This window comes from Ambystoma mexicanum, chromosome 12 (assembly GCF_040938575.1).
Source record: "Ambystoma mexicanum isolate Mex_15411 chromosome 12, UKY_AmexF1_1, whole genome shotgun sequence".
In the NCBI taxonomy this organism is placed as follows: Eukaryota; Metazoa; Chordata; class Amphibia; order Caudata; family Ambystomatidae; genus Ambystoma; species Ambystoma mexicanum.
The window spans coordinates 992,241,068-992,260,228 of NC_090936.1; the positions used below are offsets into that span (position 1 = coordinate 992,241,068).

At 44.8% G+C, this 19,161-nt stretch overlaps 1 protein-coding gene across 1 annotated transcript in view; it reads right to left on the bottom strand.

Moving 5' to 3' along the window:
• Nucleotides 1-8,680, bottom strand: part of MIOX (myo-inositol oxygenase) — a 108,665-nt gene extending 99,985 nt beyond the window's left edge. Inside the window, exon 1 of the mRNA XM_069629498.1 lies at nucleotides 8,551-8,680. Within this exon, the coding sequence (XP_069485599.1) occupies nucleotides 8,551-8,568 (18 nt within the window). The 5' untranslated portion in view covers nucleotides 8,569-8,680. The remainder of the gene's footprint in view (nucleotides 1-8,550) is intronic.
• Nucleotides 8,681-19,161: the final 10,481 nt, after the last annotated feature.

A 19,161-nucleotide genomic window follows, 5' to 3' on the forward strand; every position in this document is an offset into this window, starting at 1 on the left:
AAATGTATGCACATACAATCGTCATATAACCTAGCCCCCACTTGACAAAATTCAGACTTTACAAAAACATCTAAATCTAGAGCTATAATCTTTTTGCAAACCTTTGTGTAGATTTGTCAAATGGCACCACATTTATAAGCCTTTACAATATTTTGGGACCCCCACTCTAATTTTGCCCCCTCTTCACAAAATCCTACCAAACTTCGGAAAAACATTTCTATCTAAATGTATTATCAGTTTCCCAAATTAAGTGAGGATTCGTCAAATGGCACCTCATTTATAAGCCTTTACATTATTTTGGTACCCCCCCTCTAATTTTGCCCCCTCATGACAAAATCCCACCGAACTTTGCATACTCACTCAGAATCCACCCAGGAATATACATGCAGAATATCATGCAGTTCCATTAAGTGGCGCCAAAGTTATAAGCCATCCAAGAACTGCATTTCACCAACCCTGTAATGCTGAGGTGTTCGCAAACTTTTCAGGACTGTTCGCGAACATCCGAACTGTTCGTGGACTTTCGCGGTAAAACCACCAATTTTTTTGCTTCTTGCAGCCATATTCCATCCCATCCTCATCACCCCTCACCTCCCCAGAGACTATTTGATAAGTTTGACAAGTGCAATGTTGTGTTTTTTAATATGTTTTTACCGCAATGTTCGCAGACACCGGGCGATGTCCCAAGATGGCGGGCGTTTCCAAAAATCTGACGCACCTCACGCTTCACGCTAACCAATCAGCGAACACGTTGGGTGTCCGCGGACATGATGCAAGTCAATTAGCCAATCAGTGTCCTGTCCGCAGAGTGAACAGGGAAGTGTGTCCGCGGAGCTGACATAGATATCACAATTTTTTTTGCTTTATGTTTTGGTCATTTTCAAAAAAACTACTGGACGGATTTACACCAAAAGCACGCTTTCGGGACCAAGCCGCCACTCCTGCCGCAAATTTGGTGAAAATCCGTCCAGCGGTTTGGGCTGTAGGCGTGAGCAAAGTTTTTTCCCATCATGTCTATGGGAAAAAAAGACGTTTTGGGACCCCCACTATAACTCCCCCCCCCCCCCCCCCCCCGGACCAAACCTCACCAAACTTTGCAAACAAATTCAGAGTGGGCCATATACTTTTTTTTGCAAAGTTTCGTGAGGATTCGTCCAGGGGGAGCAGAGTTATAAGCAGCCCAAAAAGTGCTCTTCCTATGGAAACAGCAACTTAACCATAACTACACGGTAGTGGCCGTGTAGTTATGATTAAGTTGCTGTTTAATATATATATATATATATATATATATATATATATATAGATATATATATATATCTTTATTATAAATTAGGCAACTGCTGAAAAAGCTCATGGCACATTGTCCCTAATCTGTGACACCATCCCACCGTAGAGACAGCATAGTGAATGGCATATATCAGGTATGTAATTGTCCTGGCAGTCTTTCAAATGTCTGTCTTGGGTCAATTAAGCTATGTATAAAGAAGCACTGCCCCCTTAGACAAAGACAATGTCCAGGAGAAAAAGGTTTGCATTTGAGATAATTTGCATACCCACAATGCCTTGCTGTTGTGGCTCAGAACTTGCATGGAACTTCCAGCGATGGCTACTTGGTGGCGTTGTGGAATGTGTGACTTGGCTGAAATGGATATTTCAGGTGAAAGGTTTTTTTTTTTAAACCCACCATAACTTTCTTGGTGTTGTGAAAACATGGCCAAATGCTCCAACCACAAGGCTGTCAGGACTATACTGAACTGATTATCTCTTATAAGGGTGATGCCAGGTATGTTGTTGTTTTGGCAGCCTTGTAAATGTCTGTCTTGGGTTGATTAAGCTATGTATAAAGTAGCACTGCCCTCTTAGGCAAAGACAATTTTCTGGAGAAAAAGGTTTGTATTTGATCTAGTTTGCATACCTGCAATGTCTTGCTGTTGTGGCTCAGAGCTGGAGGTGAATTTCCAGGGATGTCTATGAGGTTGCGTAATGGAATGTGTGACTTGACTCAAATGGACTTTCCTATTTTCACATTTCAGGGGAAAGGGTTTTTTTCTCAAACATTTTGAAACCCACCATAACTTGCTTGGTGTGGAAAACAATATATATATTTATGGAGAGAACAAAGGCTGACACACAAGTGTCGCGGTCGCACATATAGGGTGCAACAGAGTGAGACACAGACACACGTAGTGATCTGTTTAAAAAAGCATATTTATTAACAGACAAAGTCTGTGCAAGAAAAAGCAAACAGTTATGCATTTCATGCCCTATCAGGCACTTGATCATATATGTAATATATGTAATGCGGCGGTCGCGGCACTAAAGTTGAGTATCAAGTTCCATAGGAAAATAAACATTGAATTGCTAATAACTTTTGACTTGAAAGACGGATTTGGCTGATATTTTGCAATCAAAAAGTTTGTCATGGGGCCCCAAAGACTTGGCGTTTTGAGAAAGGTTCATTAAAAAATGAAAATGTTATTAAGAAACAAAAGAAACACTGTTTTCGGCCTACTCCCATTCCTTTCCCCACAGAGAAAAAGTCCACAAGTCTGCGCAGCGCAGAGCAAAAACCACTGAATGGAATTGGGCCTGGTGTGTAACTACTTGGGCACGAAGCATTGACTTGATTTCCGGGAGGGATAGGGGATTATTCTGTGCAGTAGCTGTTAAAATATTTACCCCTTTTTCCAAAATAATAGCTGTATCTCCCATGGCGCTTTGGAGCAGAGAGACTTTTCAGAATAGAAAAAGTCACCATATGGTTTTGTTCGATGCAAGCGATAACCAGGGTTATTAGGGTATTACTGGGGTTAGCTGAAAACAAAAAGTGGAACAAATGCCATTTGGAGGAGGAAAGAGGATGAACTGGCATCAGGCTAGAGGTGGGGAGGGGCAAGAGGACACCATGTGAAATAGGGAAGTTGGGGGCATGGGGACCAAGTTCAGAGCTCGAACGTCTTTGCATAAACGGTTGTAGTGGGAGTAACTGTGGTTATAGTAGAAAATGGGATTGGGAATGAAAGTGCGTCACACAAATAACTGGGGTTATTCTATGGATAATCAGGGTTCTTTTACAGATAACCGGATTATTTGTGGTACATTACTATTATTCAGCGCAATACCAACCGCAGTTATGGGGAAATATTTTTTTTAAAAAGACAGTTTAAAAAATGAGATGAATGAGAAAAAGTGGAATGTTACAGCAACAATGAGATGGGGGAAATGGGTGTGGCTGAAGGCTAGGGCTATTGGGTTTACTTTCAGGAACTGAATGGTACAATATGAAAAGTGTACACGGCTGAAAGCCATGGCAAATTGGCCCGAAAACGAAACATATTGAGGCACCATATCATGGGTCCATGGTGAAAGACCGTGGCCACTGGCCATGGCCGAAAGGCCATGAATGTGTGCCCAAAAGAAACATAGTGGTGTGGCTATAGCCGCCGGCTGCTGGCCGGGGCCGGTGGGCCAGTTTAGGAAACATATTGGAGCAATTTGTAGCGTGGCCACGGAGGAAGGCCGGTGCCAATGGTCATGGGCTAAGGCCATGGTTAGTGAGTGAGAAAGAAAGTTAGTGTTTTAAAAAAATACAGTGAGCATGGCCAAAGGCCAGGGCCCAAAAGACATGTAGAGGGGCCACGGCCAACAGCCGTGGCCACCTAGTGGGTCCAAGAGAAATATATTGGAGGAACGTGTACAGTGGCCTGTAAAAAAACAATGGCGTTAAAAAAACATGAAATTCACTGAATAAACCTTAGTTAAGCTGCAGTTAAGTGGCGCAGATATAACGCAACAAAAACCCTTTGAAATTCAGCAGATGTGGGAATTCATGACCAGCTTAATTCGGCGCATTCCCTTTGCAAAGCCCATGAGCACAGACATATTATAAGAGATTAACAATGACATACAAAATGGCATTATAGGGGACATGGCATTATGGCAGATATCAACGGGAGCACAGCAAGTTAAGCTGTTCATGACATTTTAAATACAAACCTACACATACATGTGGGAAATGTATATTTTTGAGATCTACACTAACATAGCTTGAAAACTCACATGAATGTCAGGGCTGACTTTGATGTCAATTTGCAGTAGATGTAAATTGTATACCTATACAAATTGTACAACTCAGATAGCCACTTCTGCATATTGATAACTCACACCAAAGTCAGACCTGACTTCAATGAAGGTTTTCAAATGGATAGGAGGTGTATAGGACATGTGCATTTGATGACTTTACCAAACATTCATACGCTACTTATAGGCCATACACTCACATGTCAGACACTTACACACCAAACATTCATATGCCTTACACTGCATGCCCTTATGACATATGTTCTTAGGAAACACTTACAGCACTCACACTGACGACACTTGTTCAAATGACATATGCTCCTATGACACACACTTTTATAACCGGCGCTCCTACAACACACACTCTTACCACATTTGCTCTTATGATACACACTTATGACAGATTTACGTCATGTCTTTACGCTATTACAACATATGCTCAAAGTAAATGTAGAGCACCCATACAAAATATACATGTACATGCTCCTATGCCTTGACCCACACGCTCTTATGACATACACGTTTACGACACTCACACTTCTGACACATGCTTACGACACATACACTTATTCCACATGCTCTTGTGCTATTACAACATACGCTCAGTATCAATGCACAGTTTCTATACAAAATGTACTTTCCATGTAGAATATGTATTTTATGCACATGTACACTAATATATGTGTGAAAACTCACATGAAAGTCAAGAGTGACTTTCATGTGAGTTTTGAAGTTGAACAGATAGAAATTGTGTACATGTACGAACAGTAAAACTCATGTAAATGCATCTTGGACATATTGGAAACTCACATCAAAGTCAAACATACGTATAGGAGGCTATAGGACATGTGCATTTTTATAAATTTATACCAAATATTCATAGGCTGCTTATGCGCCATACCGTCTCATGCCAGACACTTACACACTAAACACTCATATGTCATACACCACACAGTCTTACCAGGCACGCTCTTATGACACAGTGTTAGGAGAACACTGTCTCATGAGGATAGTCCAGTGGCAACGTGCTCGCCCTGGAAGCAAGACGACACCGAGCAACACAGTTTCAATCTCCGGGTCTGCACTTAGAAACCTCCGGGTATTAAGCACGTTATAAATAACCTACCATATCATATCACACAGTTTTACAACACATGTTCTTATAAAACTCACAATTACAGCACATGATTTTACCACACATGCTCTTAACACACACACACACACCACACACACACACACACACTCTCTCTAATGACACATACACTTATGCCATGTGCTGTTACGACACATGCTCAGAATCAATGTACAGCTTTTATACAAAATGTACAGGTACGTGTAAAATATGTACAATGTCTACATTTATGCTACTATACATATGAAAACCATTGCATACATGCATTAAATGTAAAGCATATGGCTCATATGATATACGCTCATATGCTAATACACGCATACAGGAAACACTCATACCACATTCACTTATAGTACATTCACGCACAGGCAATATGGCGTATTAACAAAAAACACTACACTTATAGATAAAAAACTTTTTAAATCAATAGTTAAGGTTAATCATACAAAGGAAAGTGAACAAAGAATGGGAATTTTGTTCCCAGCAAGCTGTGTGAAAGCACCCTAATACCAATGCCAGTGCATTCATAAGCCAGTCTCATTAAGCTTTAGACACACCGGTATAAAATAAGATTCATACTTATCTCAAGGGAGACAAGAAAACACTTGGATATGATTTTAATAATTTATTTAAAACTATGGGCCTCATTATGAATGTGACGGTCTGGTAAAAATGCTGTAATGCCATATCTGGCATTTTTACTGGATCGTCACACTCCGAGTTTGCCGGTAGGGGCAGTGAACTCCTGGCAGACCTGACCAGCCAGGAGTTCAGGCCTCTACCAGCAAAGAATTGCCCCTATCACAAGCACTGGTAGTACTGGTGCCGATGATAGAGACAAACCCATTCCATGGAGTCCAATCGGACTTCATGGAATGGAATCTTACTGCCGTTGCCAGCACCCGTAATATCCCGGTACCACCGGGATATCGGGCACCGGTAATGATAAGGCAGGTTTGCCAGTAACCCGCTGCTAGCACCGGCATGTTACCGGCAAACTCGTAAAGAGTCCCTATGATGTTATTCTGAGACCATACCTGGATTTATTGCAGCTCACATTTAGGCATTATACTAACTTATTACTTATATATAGCACTTTCGCCACATTGCCTTATATAAAACATTCATATACAATGATTACCCAGCAACCTAAATTAATACTAATTTGTCAACCTCAGAAGGATGAAAGGTTGAGTTGACCTTTCCAGGATTCAAACCTGTGACCTGCAAATCACACATCTATCCCAGCAGTAAATACTTAAATCACTGAGCTATCTTACAAGTTATTTCGCCTTATGTGTGCATACCAACGCATTTGATAATGCCTTGACTATGGGGGTTACAGTTCTCATTAATAGAATACCTAATATAACAGTGTTTAGAAGCAGGAGCAATATACAATGGCACACTAGTAAACTAAATAATAGTAGTGTTATATATTGTTTTAAAAAATGAATGGAGGGAACAGCAGAGGGTGGTGGGTACATATGCTAATAACCATTCCTTCTTAACGGTACAGTTGATTATACAACACACTCGGTTGCAACTGGATAGCTGAGCAAGTTGAAAGCTCAACTCTGACGTGTATATACAACACTACTCTCCAGATGGAGATGTGCAAGTATAGATCATTAGAGAAAGCCAAAACCCCTGTGACATGAGAAAGGCTTCTGGCAGGGGACATCGTGGTTGAAATGTCTGCAGCTCACATTTGCTGGTTGGGCCCCGATTGTATCTAGCCAGCGGGTGCAAGATGGGCTCATTGCTCATGACCATAGGCAGTGGTTGAGGAGGACATATGTTGCACGACATTTACATGATCTTTGCGAGATTTTCATTTAGTGCAGTCTTCAGATTTGCCCTACACATGTTTTTAATGGTAAGTGTGATGGACCAACAGCAAGATTTTAGCTTAGCTCACCTGCATCCAGAGGGCCTCATTAACATATCTTTGCCCTGCACACATAAACTGAAAGGGAGAGTTTTAGAGTCGCATTTTGGCTCTACCGCTGGCCAACTGCAAAGAAATAGTAAAGGGACTAAGCCAAATGTTTTGACCCGCATTTCAGTAAACTCTGTGTTGGCCCTTCTGATGCTCATCCAACTATCCAATTCAGTGCTCACCAAACCATTCCAGACAGTGCTCCCCGAAACATACGATGCAGTCCTCACCAAACCATCTCACGCAGTCCTCACAAAACCATCCCACCCACTGTTCAGTAAACCATCAAACTAAGTGTTCGCCACATAGCTACGCTCAGACATCACCAATATGTCCCACTCTGAAATCACCAACCTGTCCTGCAAAGTGCCCATCAAACAGCCCTACTTAATGTTCACCAACAAGTACCACACAGTGTCCATCAAAAAGCCAAACCTAGTGTGTACCAAATAGCATCACTTAGACCTGGACCGCAGGTGTTTTTGGATAGGTTTCATTAGCTTGCAGGGGTGTGTGCCCCATTCAGAGGTTGGGTTCCACCCATGCTGGCCAGGAGGTATTGATGGACAGCACTGGGCAATAACACATCTTGATATGGAAGAACGACAAATGCATCCAACTATAAGGGTGTTTGGAGGATGTCTGCTCTGTCTGTTATTGTTTTATTCTGTTTGATGATGATCTTGAATTGAATATTAAATGGATTAGGCGGCTCCACCAACTTATTGTCCTGGGGGCTACGGAGTATGGCTGTTCACAGTGATGACCCTCGGGCATTGACCACTAGTTACCAGGTGGTGACTAGTGAAGGATTAAGCAATGGTGGGGTTTCATGTGACCTTTATTGGCATCTACTCAGATGGAACTTAAGCCATGGGTTTTAGGAGAGTAGTCAGAATGAATGAAGTGCAATGATGCAGCTATTGCATCCTCTCCCAATCAGGCTAATGGTTGGAGGAGCAGGACAAAATGGTGCTGGCAACATGGGGTAGAGCTTCCCATGGAAGCCCTCTCCCTTTTAAGCCTTACGTTGCATTTTCTATCAACTGGCAGGACTTTTCCCTCAAAAACCAGGATTGATGATATCAAAACTGTGAAATGCCCTAACAAATGCCAGGGCATTTACCAGCCTACAGATATACACTTTACATGAAAACCAAGAGGGTGCTTGCACTGAGCAGCGAGTTTACTATGTGCGGCCAGCGAGAGGTTGGGTGGGTCCTTGAGATGGGCAAGCTGAAGGGGTATTTTCTGGATGTTGAGAATCTTGTAAGGAATTGCAGGTAACCTGATCTTTGTGCCATTTGGCACCCAGCCCTGGGACGGGGGTGCAGAACACCTTGTCTCACGCCACACCCTTCAAATCAACAACCACAAAGGGGCGGGTTCTACTCACCACTTCCACGATCTTCATTCCGCGACCTGTCTTGGCTCCAGCAGAGGCAAATTGAGAGTACGGAGGAGCCGGAGGGAGGGGACAACCTGTGTGCAGTGAGTGTGGAGCCTTCGTGTTAATATAGGCAAGAAATTACGCAAGGAGTGGGTGGTCTTGGGAAATATTGTACAGCTGACCTCAGCTGGGTCATTCAGGCTCTCCTAGTACTGGATGATGCATTAACTGCCCCTAGTTAGAAACCATCAGTAAGGCCATCATCCCGGTCTGCTAGCAGTAGGAATCCTCTTGGAAATGTGTTACTGGGTGATGTATTAACCATTCCTGAGGAGAGAGCCAGACAGTGCTGGCGCCATCCTGGTCTGGGATCAGGGAGGGCCTTCATCAGTGGTCAACAAGCTCCAGGTTATTCTGAAACCCATGAGTGAGAGGCCAAGTGCAGACGGGGGCAGAATACACATGAACCTGAATAGGAAATGGCGGGGTTTGACTGCTAGTCACCTTAGGGCAGGAAATTGAGGTTGCATAAGACTACTCAGGGTTCTTCTGATGGCCAACCACAGTAGCACAGCAGTATAGAGCACATCTCAACTCTGGAGAAATAAAACACTGCCAAAATCTGCCCAAAGAGTACTGACAGACTCTGCATAGAAAGCATCACCAACTCCTGCACGGAGAACATGCCAACCTCTGTATAAAGAATACTGCCCCGCTCTCCATTAATGCATTGCCAGCCTCTGCAAACAGTGCACTGTCAACCTTTGCACAAAAGAAGGTATATGGATTTGCACAGAGCTTTCAGCCCATTTTCTTGCCGGCTTCTGTTAATTGTAAGAAAGGCGTCTGTATGTCTCGATGTGGAGCCCAAACCTGCTGTGCCTGCGGTCTCAGGCTGCACCTCCTCAATGATGCCCAAAAAAGCCGAAACATGTCTGGGGTTGGTTGCCTGTGGGCCCAAGCTGAATGGATGTGATCTAGAAATTCGAGCAGGAGTGCCTCTTTTGGGGTGGGCCCAAGACAGATTTGAATATGGTTGTTCCTCTTCTGTAATGGCATAGACATGATTAACAATGATGGACCAGAAGGCTGCACAGATGAATTCCTAGCAGCTACTTATTTATTAATATATTTAGTTACATATTTACTCAAAGCTTTCTCGTAGAATGCACCATGACAGATGGCAGTGGTGCTCTTTACATATAACAAGTGAAATAACTACAAGAGTGAGGATGGGGGAAAGGATGCCATTTTGAAACCAGATCAAGCAGAGGATGGCCATGGCCTGAGTTGGTGAGCTTGGAATAGGTGTGCTTTTAAAGCCTGCGTAAGAAGAGTAGGTCCAGGAATGGATGAAATTCTCCAGACAGAGAGTGCCATATTTGCAGAGTAGAGTGCTGAGTTTGGACTCTTATCTTATTGCACTCTTGCTCACATTAGAGAAGTTCAATTTCCATTCTCTCGTTTCTGTGACTCTTTGGTATTGCCCTCAGCTTCCCAGAATGCAACACCTCAATCACTTCCTTCTCATGCTGAACTCTCTCTCATTGGCTGAGTTCTGCCTTTCAAGATCACCTTACTTCATTTTGCAGGTACCTTGAGATTGGCACTGTCTTTTCAGAATGCACCACGTCAAACCCTCTCCTTCCCTTACCTCCTTTTTCTAAACGGGGTTGTTCAATGCTTCAATATTCCATCTCCTACGCTGAAACGCTTAAGGATTGGTATTTTTCTCCCAGAATGCAGTGTTTCATTTCCGGTTCTCCCTGTTCTGGATTTCTGGATTTCCGTCAGTAACAGGATCTTTCCCCTCTGGGTTTCTCCTGTTTGCCGCTTACCATGTGTTCCTTTTGTTAGACCCCCTACTTGTATGCAATTCCTCTCTTCGGATTCTGTCTCTCCACCCAAATATCATGGGTTTGCGTGTCTCCACTCAGGCTACATTATCTTCCTGGTAAGTCTCCGGTTCGTGGAGCCCTCTCTTGGATTATCTTGCATCATTCATGCGTCTTGGAATCACAGGCCCCCTCCCCCAAGCATCTCTATTTCCCAACCTCCCTCATGAGCTCTGTTCCCTCAGCCTCTCAGACACTTTGAGATTAGCCTCTGCTTCCCAGAGTACAATAATTCAATATGCGTTCTCTTGTTTCCGTGAATTTGTGATATAATACATCATCGTAATCACTTCTACTCATGCTGAACTTCCCCTCTTTATTGGCGTTTAATGTCTGAAGGTGCCCCCCCCTTACTTTGGTGATGCTCTGGGATTTGGCTCCCAGAGTAGTGCATTTCAGTTTAGGTTCACCTGGATCTTGATTTCCATCGCTAACCAGGGTGCTCTCCTCTGGGTCCCACCTGTTGTCGCATGTCGGCATTCCCATCTTTCACCGTTTGCTTGTCCTGGGCCCACTCTCTGGCACTATTACTTGCTCACATGTCTTGAGTTTCTGGGCCTACTTAATGGCTTCGTCATCTTCCTGGTGCAACTCCAGTTCACAAGCCCCTCATCACCTCAGTTCCCTCAACCTCAAGGGTGCAAGGGACTTGTCTCTTTCTGTCGGGCATCTAGTATGCAAGGATCTTTCTAGCCTGGACTCCCTTGCAAGTGTCCCTAGTTCCATCGAGAGGATAGCTCAAGGGCAACGGGCCCGTCCAGGAAGCAAGACGATGCGAAGCAACACAGGTTCGATCCGCGGGTCTGCGCTTATCAACCTCTGGGTATTACGCACGTTTTAAATAACCAATCTCTTATCAACATCTGGTGCATGGGCTAGCCTGCTCCTCTGCACTTGGTGTCAGACATCCACAAGCCCTTGCCTTTGTGCCGCTAACTTCCGCCATTGACCTGATCTCTGCAGGACTACCTCTCCAAGTATATCATTTCCTCCTCCACATCTCTGTAGTCCTTCTAATTATGTGCAGTGCCATGGGTCTCCTAACATAGAAAGGAAAGATGTCTTTCTCTACCCAGCTTAACTCCCCATTCCATGTTGTTCTGGTGCACTTCCTCGGATTGCCCTCAAGGCAAAAGAAGATACCATCTAAGTTCAAAGGTTTCCTTTGATGGACAAGAATCTGGTTTCCTGCTTGTCTTGTAGACACATTAGGTATTTCATTGGGCGTAGAGGATCTGGCCCTAAAGAAAAGGTAAGTATTGTCTACCATTGTTGGTACCCCATGCTTAGTAGAATAATTTCACCTCCTTTTTCTTGCTATCCCTTGTCCCCAAGTCATGGTACAGGCAAGTTGCAGAAGAACAATAAGGTTAGGGGACTTTTGTGCTTTGTCCGCTTGAGCAAGGCCCCTTTCTTACATGAAGAATAGAAAGGGGACTTATGCAAGAACCATTTCCTTGCAGGTTCACAGAGCATGGAGACATGCCAGTCCTTAGTTGCAGCTCTGCAGCAGGGCCCCCTAACTTACTTCTTGATGAACTGGTATTATTGACTTTTGCCAGGAAAGCTAGAACGCCAGACTTGGACCTTGTGTTTCCCTGGGCACCCTGGGTTACAGATGTATGGGTTTAGACCAACTATTCCATATATTCTTCAGGTGGGCAGCCTCGCTTGGATGGTTGGGGAGCCCCTCTAGTTAGTGATGTGCCTATCGTTTTCAGGGAGAAGAATAATAGATCTTAATGGCCACACCCTTACTTGCTCACCAGACAATTCAAGGATTGGACTCTAATGCTTGCAGAGAGGACCTATGAGAACAGAGATGCCCTGTACCCTACAGACACAGAGACCTGCAGTGCAACAACTAGCAAGGCTCGAGCCTGGAAAAACTACAGATCGCTGCTGCCACCAGAGGGACCTCTCAGTGGAGCCTGCTCTCCCCAGAGGACCTCCATGCTTCTCCATCATAGCTTGAAGCCACCAGTACCTTCTCTGGTACCATCTCATTGGAGTTGGGTCTCTAATCGACCAAAAGGTCACCAGCAGACCACAGCATTGTTTAACAGCACACAAGTGCCCCCTCCATGCCTTTTACACGCCAGGCAACTCATCACTGACAACAACACAGAGTTTTCTCTCTGGACCAAAGCCAGATACTAATGGGCCCTTTAGGGCGTTCAGCGTGTCTAGGACAGTCCCTGATCCTGACAAGCTGAGTATTTGATAGCCTGGTGCTGACCTGGAACAAAATAAACCATCTGTGGGGTACCAGCCCAAAGAATGGACAGCTTGTATATAATAACTCAGGGTTCCATTTCCAAATGTAGGATCCATTTGTTGGCTGGTTCTATAATCAAAAAGGTGATGGGTGAAATGTTTTGAATTAATCTGAACTGTCCACTGGCACTGCTCTGGGCAACCGTCCACAACACTGTTTTTTTAGCCCGTCTGCGCCATTGCAAAAGGGATCCGGCCACATGCAAATCAGTCAGTTACTGCCACCAATGGGAGCAGCCCGCATTGCTAGGCCAGGTCCCGTCTGCACGGAAACACAAGCAACCCCATACATGTTTCGGCCTTGTTGGCCATCTCATCAGTGGGGATGCTTGTGGGCTTGTGCAGAAGGGATGGACTACCACTTTTGGGGTGGGACCAAGCCTGGTTTGCATATGCTCTTTCCCCTTTCTGTAATGGCTAGGCAGACTAAAGAACGATGGTCTGGTGGGTTGCCCAGAGCAATGCCAGTGGTTAGGATTAATTCCAGGCCTTCCACCCATCACCGCTTTTGATTTGCGTTGGCTGGTTCTGCCCAGAATTAGAATTCTTTTCCTGTGATTTTGTCATTTGGACCCACTTCTGTATGATGAGGGGACCACCATGCAGACCTGGAAGGCACATGCAGGCCATCCAAGAACCCCTAGAAAGCGTGACGCATATCCCGTCTTTGAGGCCCAGCTCTAGAGCAATCTCCCACCCATTCATGGAGTCTGTGGTTGGCTTTAAACCTGAGCTAGTTCAACTTCAGTTAGACGGAGACCTGTATGTCGACCTTTGGAAGGCGCTGGATAACGTATGATATATGGACAGGTCTGACACTATTCACCCGCAACCTGGGGTGCCTGGGGCACACAGCAGGAATTCCATCCAACGCTCCTGCTTTTGTCGACTCTTTTGCGATTGAGTAACTTTTTTGAGAATTGCCACATGTGGGTTTACACTGGACGTTTTACTTTATGGTGCCAACGTTATTGTGTTGCTGTCCCCACTTAGCAATGTTATGCCGAGGGTGTGTGTGCATGTTCTCGCATCGATTTTAACGATCTAGTTTTTAAATGATGTGGCTTAAACGTGCATTTTCTGAAGACTGCTCGACACTGAATATTTGGAATAACAATGGAAGCATGATTGCACATTAGGTGCTGCATTTCTGTAGGCGTGTTTCGCCTCAGTGGGTTGACCCTTCTTCCGTACACCCCCAGCGGGCGCTCAGAATGACCGGTCGTTCCGCGGCGCCTCCAGGCTGAAGAGACTCGCTCCACGCTGTCCCCGGCCAAAGAGGCCTAGTGTTCCCCATTCATCCTCTGTGTTCAGGTGGGACTGCCCTCCACGTGCACCTGCTTTCATGCTGGCTCGTGACTCGGGGGCCCCCGCTCTCTGTTATTTCAAGGAGCAGCTACTTACTCTTAAAAACGGATAATCTCCTACATCTGTACATTAAGAATGCACCCCAATTTGAAGCCTAAATACTAAGCCGCATGTATGATAACCAAACCCCACCCTTTAGAAGACCTCGGGACCAGGTGTGCTTTCCTGGATTGCACACCTGTTGCAATCCTATAATACACCCTAGGGCGACTTTTGCACTTGCTATTCAGTTTATAGCAGGAACCTTGGCTGCATGATCATTTTGCTCCAGTCCAATCATCACTGGTCCCCTCAGAATGTGCCATGCAAATGCTTATCAGGATAGATAAACAGGGGTTTGGAGGACCGGCTATTTATGGGGATTCGGTGAGACTTAAACAGAGCCTTTCTCACATCGAGGTAAGTTGCGCTGAATCTATGCTAAGCAACTTTATCGGGAATAACCTCTTTTCTACAAGGATAATTTCATGTTCTTTTGTCACGCAAGCACCAGTCCAGAATCTCATAGTTTCACCCAGCTGCTTTCTTCCTTGGGGCATGGCCAGGGGGTGGACTGGGAACCAAAAGTGGCCCTGGAAAGGTTTTGTAAAGTGTCTCTATAGTACACGGTGCGAGAAACACCAACTCCTCTAAGTAGGGTTTACAACTAATTATTTGCTTCAAATGAATGTGGGGGTGCAGGAGCGATGGAAGGAAGGGGCAGTGTGGATCTGGGTGATGGTAGGAGCAGCAGAAAGCAGAATTCCCTCACAAAAGAAGGCCATGGGGCAGAGGCCTATCGGGAACTCTCCAGAGTTCCCTGCAGGCGAGTCCAACCCTGGGCATGACCAATGACTGCATTCTATTATTCTGAGACTTTAACTATTGGCTGCTTTTCCCTGCAGCTCCTTACTTCCTAGGACATGACCAATGACTGCATTCTATTCCTCAGAGACTGTTACTATTGGCTGCTTTGCCCTAGTAGGACTCATAATGCTAGCATTGTGGACCTTATTGCGTTCCATGACTCCTCACTTCTCCGACCTCTCCTTTTAAGGGACACTAGTTGGCTTCCCTACGAGTTGGGCAATTGCAGCCACGCATGTGTAGCGTGAGTGCCACTCGGTCCTGCCGATTCACCATGGGACAATGAGCGGTGGAAAGGCAGTGTTAGTCAGCATTTCTGGGGTCCGTAGGACTTCGGGGGATTTTGTTAGATTTACCGCAAGCGTAAATTCTGACACGGTAAAGCCAGCCGTTTCCAGAGGTGAAGTGGAGTATTTACCGCCAGCGTGCTCTTCCACTGCACCTCCAAAGCTGGATTTCAGCTTTCTGGACAAACTGGCAGTAATTCCATTTTCACCTCAAAAGGGGTGGCAATAGAATTAGCGCCAGAAAAGTACTGTACTGCCAAACTCGTAATGAGGCTGGCCCCATTGTGTAAAGGGACCTTAATATTTCTTTGAGAGAATCACTTCTGGTTCTGTGGTCTGACCATTATATGTGTTTTTCTCCATTGTGACAGAACCTCGATCTTCTAAAGCTTCTAATGTTCCAGCTAAATACCCCCAACAATGAAAGTCTACTTAGTTGAAAGATTCCTTTCTAATTTAGAAATACTGTATAATGATTCAACATCTTGAATCATCAATATTCTTTGTAATGCTTTAAAAAGTCACGGATAAAGTTGTCCCCATGAAGGTAGTTCAAGAGAAATAAAACCTCTCGCCTTGGTTCACGCCTGATCTGTTGCTACTTACCCATATGAATGTAGCTAGAACTTTGGGGCACTCACTAAGTTATAGCCAAAGCTTTTTAAACCTGTTGCACTCCATGCTTATGGAACTCTAGCCGAAGGCACGGCCACAGACCTGCACGCATGTGCCATCATACACCACTCAGAAATACTTTGCAGAATACCTCTTCCATAAGAATGCAGCTATTGTTCACGACATAAATTCGATATGCAGCTGCACACATACCTATCCCGCTCTTGCATATCCCCTCTCGACTGCCTCCCACCACGCAACCACATGCCCGCGCAACATACGTGGCCAGCAGGGACTTGGCCTCGCTTTCTTATCTTCGTACTGGCTGTCATGCACGCATGCATACTAGTATTGCTTGAAATTTGCCAAACCTGGACTTCGGTGCCCCGAGGGTGTTCAACCTACAGCGCCTTGTGACCATATCAATGGTGACAGGCGCTATACAAATGATTCATTACAATACAATACCTGTCGACGCACTGAAACCAGATGGAGAAACATGATTTCCGATGGGGATAACTTAAACGTGACTGCCTATAAGAAAGGGATCTTTGGGTCTTTCTTTGCCATCAGATCTTACAATCCTTTAATTGGCCCAGGTCTCTATTTCAGATTATTCAACGCTTCATTGCCTCAGCCTGTGATGCAGATATCATTTGTCCATCTGAGGAGCAGTGTGACGCATGTAATTCATTATTTATTCAGAAGATGGAGGACATCCAGATGGTAGCCTTCGTTATCTACGCAGGGGTGCTTGCCATATATATCTCTACATTTTTTAATCTTTCCTTATATTCTGTGACCGTCCCTCAGCCACTCAAATCTGCAGCTTGTTAGGCAGAATCCTGTGCAGTTCTCTTGGGGAACACTGCAAAAAGATTAAGACTACAGGAGTAAGCAGTAAACCCAATTGGTAGCAGTCTGCATCACACAGATTTACCTGGTAGCTGTGGCTGAGCAGTCAGACTTCACTCAAGAAGAGTTAGGCAGTATACAGAGGATACACAATAGGGCTAAAAACACAGTAGAACAAGCAAACACTGACCAGAGCTTTGTATCAAAAGTATATAATTATTTATTTAAAACACACCTTAGGCAATACACTAGCACTCTAAATCAAAACCAAGTTAAAACACAGTCAGGTAAAGTATACACACCTCCCTTGATAACTATTAGACAAGTCAGAGTTAAAACACCATGATTTGTTAAAACAGATGTGAGCGCGTAACCTAGATGGCACGCCAATAGTTAAGTTAAAGGGAGAGAAAAAGGCAGAGCATAGAAATAAAACAGGTCCCAACACTTTTAGGAGTTCTCAGCAAGGGAATAAAGGCAGTATACACTGTAGAGCCAAAGTTCATAGGCCAGACCCACTTTAAATGGAGCAAAGCGAAATGTGCCCAAGATCGCACAGTTTAAAATGCACTAAAAGTCTTTGCAGAATGTTCAAAAGAGGTTGGGGTGATTCAAGAAGTTAAAGTTAGAAGGTCTGGGGCCAACCCAGATGGAAAGCCAAGGAGTTAAGGGTCACCTTGAGCAAACCGAAGAAAGGGAGGCCAGGCAGAACACAGTACCTTAAAGAGAGAGGAAGCTCCAGTGGTGGCAGTTGTTCCTGGCAGTGGTTGCAGTTCATTGTTTCGACCAGGGGAAGAGAGCATCTCACCGAGGAGGAAACGTGGAGTTGATGCACTGGACAGGGATGAAACCAGCCGCAGAGTTCATCGGTAAAAGGTGCATTCCTTTTATTCGCGGTCAAAGTGGTGAAGCTTGGCTATCTGGCCACTGGGGTGCTTGGCACGGGCGATTCAATCAAGAGACGTCTTTGGAAGGTGAAAGGGGTGAACTGGTTGGTCCAACCAGCTCAGAGGAAGAAGACTCGTCCAGCAGAAGATCTTCTCTTGTAGTTGGGAAAGTGGTGAGTTCGTTGCAGCAGGGGTCCACCGGTGGTGTCGTCGTTGCAGATGGCTCAGCTTCTTCCCTCTTGGGATTCTTCGGTCCTGTGGTGACTTCTGACGTTCCAGTCCCAAAGGCCCTGCTTTTATGCAGAAAAACCCCCATTCAACAGCCCAGCTGTCACTGACACATGCTAAGTGGTGAGCCGGGCGGCTAACCATCGGGCCAATCAGAATAGAGTGCAACTTGGGTTGCTAAGGCAACGCAGTCCAGGGTGCCAATTCCTCCACCCACACATCCTGTGGAACCCAGACAGAGTGGCACCAGTTGGAGGGCTTCTGTGGAGAAGCCTGCCAAAAAAGTGGAACAAAGGACTCGACCTTGGTTAGAGTTACAGAGACGGACACGAACGCCATTTTAGAAAAGAGTTCTGGCAAAAAGACCCAACTGTTGATTTAATATTAAATAAATAAACCAGCGTTATCTTTAACATTGCACCAAAAAGTGGTGCGTTTAAAATCAATGGGAAAATCCCACAGGAAATATTCTGGTGGAATATTTTGCGTGTTAACCACTGCCACAAGCCAGAAACTCGACAAGGGGGGACTGGACAGTGCCCCCTTGAAAACAGACCCAGGGTCAATTGAATAAACCCCTTCCAGTACTTCCACAATATGATGGTTTGTACTGGTTCTGTTCACAATTTAGGACTAGTAAAGTCAATGGTGACTTTCCATGTCCTGGGAGACAGTAGTCAGTCCCAGGGTATGGAGTCTATGTTTGGGGGTCACTATGATACCCCTGTGTTACTGCACTTAGGGTGCTGTGTAACACACATGAAAAATAGATGATACCCTATGGAGTAAAAGACCCCATAGCCCATAAGCACACAAAGAGTCAAAGACATACCTCAAATCATGCCTACGAGTGGGAGGAAAAGAGTCTCACTCTTAGCAGGAGAAAAGAACAAACCCCAAAAATCCAGCAAAGCTGCTGGTGGACTCACTAGGTTTTGGAAATTAGCATTATAAGAGAATTCTCCCTCTCAGCTCTCACTCCAATTATGAAAATAGGACCCAGAAGGGCATACGAATTTTGGGCCAATTGCCAGATTTTCCAGGCTTTCAAATGTCTTAGAGAACGTGTTGGTGAAACAGTTCCAAGATCAACTTGAAAACTCTAAGATCTTACACCTTTTCCTTCTGGGCCACAGGATTGAGACCACCCTTCTAGAAACACTTGGGTACAGGCGCGTTATAAATGACTTATCATATCATTAGGATGGGACACTAGTCTCTCTGCTGCCAGTGATGGTTCTCTTATCCTTCTGATCATGCTAGATCAGCCAGCAGCATTTCATACTGTTGATCATGATTTGATGTTGGATCGTTGGAGCTTGGTAGGTGAAATATGTTGGATCACCCTAAAATGCTGCT